Below are 12,165 nucleotides of genomic sequence, written 5' to 3'. Positions count from 1 at the left end.
CATACGGCACATTTGACTGGCGCACTTGTCTCTGTTATTGTTCATCCCATATTGAATAATTTTTCGGTAAACAGATTTTCTAACCTCAATGTTGTAATTGGAGATAGAGCAGCAAATTTTTTAAAGAATGCTGGTTCAACCAATATATGAGTTCGTAAACGACTTTAAAAAATTTATTTCAGGAAAGGGTTACAATTAGAATTAATTAAACAAGTTGATATTTTGTATTAGTATACTCACATTTGGTTTTCCCAACTGCACGTTTTTTCACGCCGTAAACAAAGAGTTCAAAGAATGTACGAAAAGGAAGTAGTACGAATAAGGAAGTTAAAAAAAGGGTTACCTTATTGCGTTCAAACATACAGCGTTGCCTGATAAATTTATAATGTGGTTGGAAATACCAAGTGTGAGTTTCGATATGGTGTTTAGGCTGATAAGCTAAATATCTCGTACCACCCTAATTCGCACTTTTTTATTGTCTAACTGTTGCACAAAAATACATGTTAGAGTCCGAATTAAGGGGAAACTGAACGAAAAGGCTTTGATCGGCCGGTCCGATATAAATCCTAGTTACTTTTCGTTTTTCTTTCCTTTTGACTTTCAAGAACTGCAGTCAGGAGCAACGGAGCAGCTACAACATCGAAGGTAATTTAAAGTTAAATACATAAATTTATATTTTCATATTTTTTATACTTTATTATATAAATATAATAAAACCATTGTAACGAATTTAAACTAATTCATTTCATTTTGGTGTATTTTGTCTCCCGTCTCATGCCCATAATTGAGTCTTTCCGGAGCATAAGCCCACCAAAGAGTGCCGCGGCTTGACATTTTGGTCCATCTCTTCGTAGGAAAACGAACCAGCACATACCTGAAATACAGTCCATAACAGCGGAATTGCTATATTGCTAAGCCTGGCTTAACACAACAACTTTTTTCATCACTAAAACACATCACCATATTCATAAAATCAAAGGTATGTGGGTGTTCAATTGCACTAAGATATTTTTGGATAATTAAATAAGTTTTTGTGAGAAAATTTTATTCACGAGTGCGTGGAAAACAGACAACGTTTTTTTAGTGGTGAGCAATGGATTTCATTTTTTGTGCAACAGAAGTTCGCTAGTGTTTGTGTTATTTAAAAGGTGGCACGCAGCATCTTTGCACTCGAGTATTCCCCCAACCAAAGGTAACAATATTCGAGGCAGAAACGGATTGTTGGTGCATTGATTTTTCAGTTAACATAACCAACATAACATTTACTCCACAAATACTGCACTCAGGTTTTTCATAACTACACTTTTTCGTAAACATCTCAAGTTTTTTTCACCTGATTATTTCATTTCCTTTTAAATTTGTTGCAGAAAAATATCACTTATCTTGAAAACACATTGGTAGTACATAGTACAACATTATTTGGCATGTATTTTTCTTGTCCACATAAATTCAAATAGCACTGTCGGGTGGCGAGTTAGGATAGTTTATAATATACACATTAGACCTGGCGCAGCTTATATGAGATTTTTTTTTTTTTGGAATTTTGAGTACGGGGATTGGTCAAATATGCGATTCGATGTAATAATTCATGTGGTAAATTTTTAACTCGATCAGAGTGTGCCAACCTGTGCCATAATGAGGTCAAAGGTCAAAATATAGAAAAACACTTGTTTTTTTTACTGTTATCTGTTTATTTATTATATATAGAATGTAATGACCTCATTTTTCCTCAATATTTTGCACAGTAATTTTTTCTATATGTCCAATAATGATAAGAAAATTAGTAAAATTAATTATCTGCACAAGACTGTTGTTGGAATTGAGTGGAATTGCGTTCAGTGAGTTCACAACAACAAATTACTCGAATTTGCGCAGATAATGTAGTCAGTGGCCCGCCTAACGGTAAATTCATACATTACGGTTCACATACGCCAATGTTGATAATTAGACAGACTGAGACGTGCAAATAGACCTTTTAATATTTTGTCATTGCGAAATTGACTGTGGTTAAGAAAGGGTCTTTATTAAAATAATTAAAAATAGTAAAAGTTATACTGCAATATCGTGATGGCTGTAAATAATTTTGTTACACTTAGATCTGCTGACACAAACGTATATTTGATAGGAAAATGTGAAAAAAATATACTTGGAAGCAAGTTACCGTCACAACTACAAGTGCTGAAATGTTTTTTTTTACTATGTGCGGTGTGAAAAGAAAACAATTAAGGAAAGTGCTAAATTGGCTTCGAAGGAAATATTGCCTTTTTGGGAAAGAGCACGTGTTCCAACGTTAAACAAAAAAGCATGTGACGATAAATTGGTGAAATTATATTATGAGTGGAGAACAGTACAGAAATTTTGTACATCTTCGTTTCCTAGTTCTCGTAAAAAGGAAAATGATTTCAATGATAATTTGAACAATTTATTCGATATTGCACATGCTGATGCTTTAGAAATGATAGCTATTCCTGAGGACCGAGACTTTTTAATTAAACAAAGAGAGCCAGGGCGTGTTGGGAGCATGATTTCTATAGATCAATGTCTCGCAAATAAAGAAAAACGGAAGGCGCAAAGGTTAGAAGAAGAAAATCGACGCAGAGCAAAGTATCAAAGATTGGAAAGCACTCAAGGTATTTAGTTAATTCTGCTGAAACAAATAACATGTAAGTTTCTCTTTCAACTAATTTTTTTAGAGTTGAGTGTAGACTATGATGTACGTGATGAAAGTGAATATGAGTCTGAAAAATCTGTAGAGCAGTTAATGATCGTATCAAACACCAACGAGCTGAAAAAAAAACGTGGTAAAAAAAGCTTCATAGATGATAGAATGCTTGCTTGTATGGATGCTGGCAATTTGTCAACCCCACTCGCAATTCATTTTATTATTGCAACAGCTAAAGCTTTGGGTCACGATATTGAAGATCTGGTTATTAATTGTACAAGTTTGAGAAAACAGCGCAAGGAATATCGTCGGCGTCATGGTACAGAAATTATTGAGAATTTCAAGGTATAAAAGTTTATTTTGGATTTGTTATGAATACTTCTCAGAGCGAAAATTTTTCAGATCCCTGATACATTTATGTTACACTGGGACGGTAAACTACTTCCTGCAATGACTGGAAAGGAAAAAGTAGAACGCCTAGCTATTGTTTTAACGGCAGATAATATAGAAAAATTAATTTCCATTCCAATTATTGAATGTGGAACTGGTGAAGCAATCGCCCAGTCCATATATAATTACTTAGAAAAAATGAATATGATAAATTCGGTGGAATTGGTATGCTTTGACACGACAGCTACAAACACTGGTAAACGTAACGGTGCTGGAATGTTGCTGGAACAAAAATTGAAACGTAGCTTGTTGTGGTTGCCATGCAGGCATCATATTGCAGAAATCATACTACGAGCTGTATTTGAAATATATTTTGGAAAATCTTGTGGCCCTGAAGTTGCCATATTTGAACGTTTTTCGCGGGAATGGAACACTTTCAATTTAAAAGATCTTTCAATTGGAATCATGGATGAAGAAGTGCGACGTGCTATAAATGCAGAGGAATGTGAAGCCAATAAAGAATTTTGCATCAAAAATATAGCAAAAGACCACATTCGCCATGATTAGAAAGAGCTATTGCAACTCATGTTTATTTTCTTAAGTGACAGCATCCCGAACTTTTCCTTTCGTGCACCTGGCGCGACGTCACATGCCAGGTTTATGTCAAAAGCGATATATGCCTTAAAAATGTTTGCTTTGCAAAAACAATTTAAAATGTCTTCCAGCCATTTGAATGGATTCCGCAATGTGTGTATTTTCATGGTGCGTCTTTATATTCCGTATTGGTTTCGAACTACTAATGCAGTCGAAGCACCAAATTTGGATTTGCAGCTGGTAAAAAACATTGCCGGTTATTACGACCCAAAAATATCTCTAGCCTTATTAGATAAAATGAAAAACCACTTATGGTATCTGTCCGAGGAAGCCGTTGGTCTCGCCTTTTTCGATTCTAATGTGGACTTAAATGTGAAAAGAAAGATGGTTGAAGCACTAGCATTAGAAAAAGAGTTTGAAAGCAATGACGACAATGGCGTTTATCTGCATAAAAATGTAAATGCCAGCATTGAAGAAATGAAAGCATTCATAAGTAAAGATTTAAGTTGTTTTGTAACGCAAAGAACTAGAAATATCTTTTCACGATTGGAAATAGACATAAAATTTTTCAACTTAGATCCCTCAAACTGGTGCGAAAATGCAGAATATTTAAAAGGTGTTCAAATCCTCAAAAACGTCACTGCTGTTAATGATTCTGCTGAGAGGAAAGTAAAACTAATAACAGATTTTAACCGGTCTTTAACTCATAGCGAAGAAGATAAACAATACTTGCTTCATATTGTCGAGAACTACAGGCAAAAGTTCCCTTCATATACTAAAACTTCGCTTTTGTAATATTCTTGAGACATATATTAATGATTGAAATGCAAATTGTGGAAAAATTGCGTCATTTTATTTTTTCTTTAATAAATAAACAGATAACAGTAAAAAAACCAAGTGTTTTTCTATATTTGGACCTCATTATGGCACAGGTTGGCACACTCTGATTGAGTTAAAAATTTACCACATGAATTATTACATCGAATCGCATATTTGACCAATCCCCGTACTCAAAATTCCAAAAAAAAAATAACGCCAGGTCTAATACACATACTTGTATACATTTTACACACATTTGCTATATAACCAATAAAATATTTAAAAATCCAACAAAAACCATTATATTGTATCGGGTGACTGAGAATTTTCGTTTGGGCCAAATTCCTTCTTCGTAGTAAATACTACTAAACCACCAGCTGTCCTGAACCATCTAAAACTTTTTTATCTTAAGCTGTCCATACATTATACTCCAAAATGGATGCTTACATATGCTTTGCCGAAGCAGTAATTGACTTTGAGACAGAAAACAGCGCCACAAAAGATGCCAACAAGCATACTCTTATGACGACTAAGTGAAACAAGAGGGTCTTTCAAAAGAAGATAATAAGGCCGTAAAAATGAAACACAAACTATCCATGAATAGCTATATAAAATGTATGTCAGCTATAACGGTCCAATTAGAAATCCTGAATAAAGCAGAAAGAGAGAACCTGGAACAGTCAACCCAAAAAAGACCGAACGCAAACACCATGTTCGCCTACCTCCATGCGAGACAGAGATTTTTAAAGGTGACTATCTGTCTTGGCCATCTTTTCGAGACGTGTTCTCGGTTATATATATTAAAAACGAGGACCTCGATGGGGTTGAAAAATTATGTAATCTCAGCAAAAAAACCCAGGGTGAAGCAAGAGATATAGTAAAAAAAATATCCTCTAACAAATGAGGGTTTTACTATGGCCTGGAAAAACTTGTGCAAGAGATACGAAAATAAGCGTATCCTCGTAAATACGCAATTAAAAATTCTTGTCAACCTTAGTCCAATTGAAAGTGAGTGTGGTAGCTCTGTAAAAAGGCTGCAAAGAGATATTAACAATTGCTTATCATCCCTCACGTGTCACCAAGTTGATATTTGTAATTAAGATGCAATAATTATTTATCTCTGTTCCACAAAATGACCAGAAAATACTCTGGCACTTTGGGAACAAACGATCGAACAAAAAAGTGGCTTGCCAAAATGGGAGGATATGGACAAGTTCCTATCTAGCAGGTTTCAAACACTGGAAACACTATACGGTTTGAAAAGTAAAGGTGAAGGCACCGAAGTCGCAACCTACACGTTACGAACCCAAGGATAGATTAAACTTTATCAAAAAGGAAAACGGTTGTCTTAATTGTCTAAGTTGGGAACATACTATGTAGAGATGAACAAGCGCATACAATTGAAATAAATGCCAATCACGATATAACACGCTCCTACATCTGCAGACAAATCAGCAAAAGACAACTGCACATCGTACTTCATCATCGGAACAGCATAAGTCCGACGATATACCCTCGACTTCCAAGCAGGCCCAAACTAATCGGGAGAAAAATACATCCACTGAGAAGCAAACAAATACTGTGTTGTCTTGTCATGCCAATGCTACTTCTGGCGTGCTTATCGGTACGGCACGCGTCAATATCCACATTACTGACACAGATTTTTCCGCTAGGGCACTTATCGATTCTGGCTCCTTGTCTTCCTTCATTACTGAACGACTCAAACGCAGAATCAAGCTTCCCTCTAGAAAGATCCGAGCTCAAGTTTCGGGCATCACAGATTCTAGCGTTGCGCAAATTAAAGAAGCATGCAACATAGAAATACGATCACCAGTTCATCCAATATTCCGCATGCATGCCACGGTGCTAGTTTTAGCCAAAATGACTGGTAATCTGCCATCCTGTCGTATCAGTGCTATGACTATGCAGGCATTTCCAGATTCAGTTCTAACGGATAAAAAGTTCTATGTAAACGAAGAAGTAGATCTGATATTGCGATGCGATTTATATCCCCAAATAATTCTTAGCGGCCTGAAGAAAAATGTACTGAGCACGCCTTTGGCACAAGAAACTGTGTTTGCCTGGATTTTAACCGGCCGCACAGAACCACAAAATCCAACCAATAACATAGTAGCGTATCATAGCAAAGTGACCTTAGATAAACAATTATCGGCTTTCTCGGAGTTAGAAAACATCCCTGCAAATAAAGCTATGAGCGCAGACGATAAATTTTGTGAAGATTTATTTGAAAAATCTACGCAAAGGCACGAAGATGGGAAATATATACTGTCCCTCCCCTTCAAACAAGAATTTCCTGCAACTATATGCTTAGGCTCTTCTCTTAAAAGAGCGTGCTCTCAATTCTTCCGAAATGAGACACGGCTCGCATAAAATCTTGAGTTGCAAGAAGAGTACACAAGGGTTCTAAGCGTATATGAGACATTGGGGCATGTCAAAAATTGGTAGGAGCATATCAGCAGATGCAATCGACAACTATTTCCTACCACACCATGCTGTCATAAAAGCTGAAAGTACCTCCACGAAGGTCCGTGTGGTCTTCAATACCTCTAGCCCGACGGCTAATGGTAACAGCTTAAATGACATTTTACTCCCGGGTCCGGTACTTTAGGCAGATCTTCCAATACTTATTCTACGCTGGAGATTATATCAATACGTGTTTAACTCATAAAAAAAAAATTTAAGGCGCGATAACCTCCGAAGAGGTCTAAGGCCGAACTTGCCTTCCAATTTGCGTCGTGCTCCTCTTGATTTTCCCTACAAATTGGCCGGACGGGACCTACATGTTTTATGCCGACTCCGAACGGCATCTGCAAGGCAGATGAATTTCCACTGAGAGCTTTTCATGGCAGAAATACACCCGGAGCGCTTGCCAAACACTGCCGCTTAGAAAAATTTTCTTCTAATTGAAAAACATTATTTCTAAAATTTTGATGTTGCTTTGCCCGGGTGCGGACCCAGGGCATACGGTGTGGTAGGCGGAGCACGCTACCATCACACCATGGGGGCCGCGTGTTTAACTCTTACATCGAGAAAATGTATCGACAAATATGGGTGAACAAAGATCATACCAAGTATCAGCGTATAGTCTTTCGTGCCAGCCCAAAAGAACCTCTTAATCTATATGAGATAAAAACGGTTACATTCGGTATAAACTACGCACCTTATCTCGCGATACGCACATTGCTACAATTAGCTGACGATGTCGAAAGGGCTTCTGTGGCTTCCAACATTCTGCGAAAATGTATGTACGTGGACGACGTGTTAGCGGGAGGGCACATAATCGGAACAACCATAAAGGCAAGAGACGAAATCACTGAAGCTCTACATTCAGCAGGATTTCCTTTACGAAAATGGACTTCCAACTGTGAAGAAATTCTTAAGGACATCCCTAAGCAACATCTACTCAGTGAGGACTTTTTGGCATTCGAAGATACCAACACAGTAAAAGCTCTTGGAATACGATGGAACGCGCATAGCGACTTATTTTACTTTACCGCAAGGCCATTGAAAACAGACCAGGAACTTACAACTCTTAACTCATATGGCAATAAGATTGAACAGATCTGTGTTAAAGTTAAATTTTCTAAATCAAAATGTATTTTCATTGTATTGTCTTATATTCCTCCCAATAGTACTATTGATGTTTATGAAAATCATTTAGCCAACCTAATCTTGGTATACAATAATTTAACTCAATTCGATGAACTTATTTACCTTGGTGACTTTAATTTAGGTAATATTGAATGGATATCCACTGATAATTTAACCTCACCATCCAATTTGAGATCAGATATCGATATACTGTTTGTGAGCAATATATTATCTTATAACTTAAATCAAAATAATTCTATTGTTAATTATTTAAATCGCTTTTTAGACCTAGTTTTTATTTCTGCTGATTTGAATTCTTCTTGTGGGGAATGCATTGCACCATTATTAAATAATAGTATTCATCACAAAGCACTAACCATAGAATTTTAATTCTACGAATTCGATAAGAACGTCGTTGATGATACCAAGTCATATAACTATAATAAAGCAGATGTTACTGGAATCAATAATTATCTTAATAATGTTGACTGGTCATTTCTAGACTCCCTAGATGATCCACAGTTATTATACAGCAAGATATCTGGGTTATTTACTCTTATGATTTCAAATTTTGTTCCTAAACATAAATTAAGGTCCAACAATAAGCCACCTTGGTTCAATCACAGATTGTGTCACCTCAAAAATTTAAAAAATAAAGCCTACAAAAAGTATAAAACAACGGCTTCAGAGGCCGACCATTCAGTCTTCATCCGTCTAAGAAAGGACTTTGATTGTTTGAATAATTTTCTCTACAAGCAACATATGTTTAGAATTGAATCCAACTTGAGACAAAATCCTAAAAGTTTTTGGCAATACATCAACACGAAACGGAAAAGTTGTGGGTTTCCAACTACCCTGTCCTACGTAGGTAATGTATCCGACAACATATTTGATTCTTGTAATCTCTTCGCAAATTTTTTTCAAAAAGTGTATGAAGTTCATGCACCTAGTGACTATGCAACGCCCAATGCCTTGACATTGGATCAAGTTGATGGCTTTAGCGTCTCGCCACAGGATGTTGCGAACACAATATCTATTCTAAAAAACAGCTCAAAAGCTGATCACGAGGGGTTTCCTCCAATATTTTTCAGGCTACTTAACTCAATCATATCTACTCCCATCGCTAAATTATTCAATAAGTGCTTAAGTAAAGGTATCTTTTTAGACTCTTGGAAGCTTTGCACAATATTGCCAGTCTACAAATCGGGTAACCGAAATGACGTATCTAACTATAGACCCATTGTGAAACAAAGTAATTTTGCAAAAATCTTCGATCACGTGGTCAAAGCTAAACTGTACGATCACGTTCAATCATATATCTCTATACATCAACATCGATTTGTACCCTCGAGATCAACTTGCTCAAATCTGGTCTTTACAAACAAAATAGTTAACGCCTTTGAGAGCCAAGCACAGTTAGATGTAGTTTACACTGACTTTTCTAAGGCATTCGACAAGGTAGACCACTCCATTCTCTTGGAAAAACTCAAAGCATTCGGCATTAACGGAAACCTTCTAGATTTTTTCTCAAGTTTTCTTATGGGACGAAAACTTTTCGTCCAAATGGAATCCGCTAGATCTCAAACTTACATACATGCTTGGTCAGGTATCCCCCAAGGTACACATCTTGGGCCTCTCCTCTTTTTATTTTTTATTAATGACCTTCCTGATCAATTTTCAACTGCGGATTGTCTTATGTTTGCGGATGATGTTAAATTATTCCTAAAAATTCAAAATACAATTGACTGTTCTAGTCTTCAGTCTCATCTAAATAATCTTTCTAATTGGTGTATATTAAATCATCTCCATCTAAATGTTAGTAAATGTTGCGTCATCACGTTTGCTAAAAAGTCTAAGACAGTGACTTGCGACTATGTACTAAATGGACAAAATTTGTGCCGTAAAGATACTATTAAGGATCTAGGGGTTATTTTCGACTCTAGGTTGACCTTTTCCAACCATGTAGACCATGTGGTGTCGAAGTCTTTTTCTATGATTGGTTTTATACGCAGAAACACTGTGGATTTTGTTGACCCACTTGCTCTCAAAGCGCTGTATATATCTTTAGTGCGTAGTCAATTGGACTATTGCTGTATAATTTGGAACCCTTACTATCAAAATCTTACTTCTATAATTGAAAAGGTGCAAAGGGTGTTCACTAGAATGGCTTTGCGTCCTCTGTCATGGCCTGATGGGCTTCCAGACTATATTGGCAGACGCAAGTTGCTAGGTCTGCAAAGTTTGGAAGAGAGAAGATCTTATTTTTCTATTATTTTTGTGTATAATGTGATGAATTCTAGAATCAACTGTGAACTCATTTCTAATTTAATACATGTTCACTCATCAAGTCTTAATTTAAGGACAACTCGTTTATTCGATGTAATTTTTCATGCAACCAATTATGGTTTCATGGGCCACTCACAAGATGCGTTCGAATATGCAATTCATATGCTAAAAATTTGAATTTCAGTTTAGAGATAAGTAGCTTTAAGACTAGTCTCTTTATACTTTTTAATTAATGAGTCTGTTAGAACTATTCGGTAGACAATAAATATATAAATAAATAAATAAATGAAAAGGGAAGTACTATCAGCCATAGCCAAACTATTCGACCCACTAGGATCGCTCGCGCCAATAGTAATCGTAGCCAAAATACTTATGCAAAGTATTTAGTTGGAACGCTGGAAGAATTTTACTCAACACTACCATGGAATAGACAATATTAAAATTCCGCGTTGGGTATATTTTTCGCCGGGAGACAGCATCGAACTCCACGATTTCTGTGATGCGTCTGAAAAAGCCTACGCAGCCACGGTTTACCTCAGGGTCAAGGAAGATGGCAAAGTTTTTGTTAACTTGCTTCTAGCAAAAACCAAGGTAGCCCCTGTAAAAACAGTATCACTCCCAAGGTTGGAACTCTGTAGAGCCGTACTTTTGGCGGAAATGATGAACTCAGTCATCAACAACCTCAACATAGGGCAGGCGGAAACGTATTTATGGACGGACTCAACAATCGTTTTGGGGTGGATTCGAAAGCCGCCATGTTCATGGTCTACATTCGTCGCCCATCGCATAACGAAAATAGTCGAAAAAGTGGGAAATACAAATTGGCTACATGTGGAGTCAGCTGCCAACCCAGCTGACTTAGCCATCAGAGGGTTACCGGCGTTTGAACTGATAATAAATTCTTTGTAGTGGCAGGGGCCCTCTTGGCTACAAGAGGACGAATGATGTTGTTGTTGTAGCGATAAGGTTGCTCCCCGAAGGCTTTGGGGAGTGTTATCGATGTGATGGTCCTTTGCCGGATACAAATCCGGTACGCTTCGGTAACATAGCACCATTAAGGTGCTAGCCCGACCATCTCGGGAACGATTTATGTGGCCACAGTAAACTTTCAGGCCATTCCCTCCCTCCCTACCCCCAAGTTCCATGAGGAGCTTGGGGTCGCCAGAGCCTCGTCTGTTAATGAAACAGGATTCGCCGCGGATAGGTGAGGTTGACAATTGGGTTTGGAGAAGCTATATATTGCGCTGGCAACCTGAAAGGTTGCGCTACACAGCCTCTTGAATCTGGTATTTTAGTCGCCTCTTACGACAGGCATACCTACCGCGGGTATATTCTGATCCCTTAACCCGCTGAGACGAATCCCATTGGCCTATACAATAGGGCAACTACGACACAACAATAGAGAAAAAAAAGGTTCAAGCTCACACGATAGCCAGAACTGACAATAGAACAACCATTCTTGATAGGTTTTCAGATTTGCTTAGAGCGTTAAGAGTACTCTCTTATGTGTGGAGATTTATCCAAAGGACTCATCCAAAAACAAAAACCTCGGTCCAATTTAAATCTCTTTTAATTTACCCAGAAGAAATCGATGACCCAACTCTTGATACATATCCAACAGAAATATTATTGGAAGGAATTTTCGAAACTAAAATCACAGGAGTTAATAGAAACGAAAAATGAACTGTTACTCCTTGACCCCTTTTTGGATAAGGATGATCTCATAAGAGTAGGTGGTCGTCTTGGCGCTTCGCAAGATATACCATTCAAAGAACGTCACCTTATAGTGCTGCCCTATGGCT

The 12,165-nt window shown here is 37.3% G+C and overlaps 1 protein-coding gene across 1 annotated transcript; it reads left to right on the top strand.

Annotated features, from left to right (window-relative positions):
* Nucleotides 1–385: 385 nt before the first annotated feature.
* On the top strand, nucleotides 386–4,503 carry LOC137240001 (uncharacterized). The gene is made up of 5 exons (XM_067765871.1): nucleotides 386–406; nucleotides 2,216–2,630; nucleotides 2,694–3,007; nucleotides 3,065–3,529; nucleotides 3,620–4,503. The coding sequence occupies exons 1-5, from the start codon at nucleotides 386–388 to the stop codon at nucleotides 4,439–4,441; spliced, it is 2,037 nt and encodes a 678-aa protein (XP_067621972.1). The 3' UTR covers nucleotides 4,442–4,503.
* The last annotated feature ends 7,662 nt before the right edge of the window (nucleotides 4,504–12,165 follow it).

Source organism: Eurosta solidaginis, chromosome 1, assembly GCF_040869045.1.
Source record: "Eurosta solidaginis isolate ZX-2024a chromosome 1, ASM4086904v1, whole genome shotgun sequence".
Lineage (NCBI taxonomy): Eukaryota > Metazoa > Arthropoda > Insecta > Diptera > Tephritidae > Eurosta > Eurosta solidaginis.
Note: the sequence above shows the minus strand (reverse complement) of the source record. Positions and strands in the feature narration are given on the sequence as shown.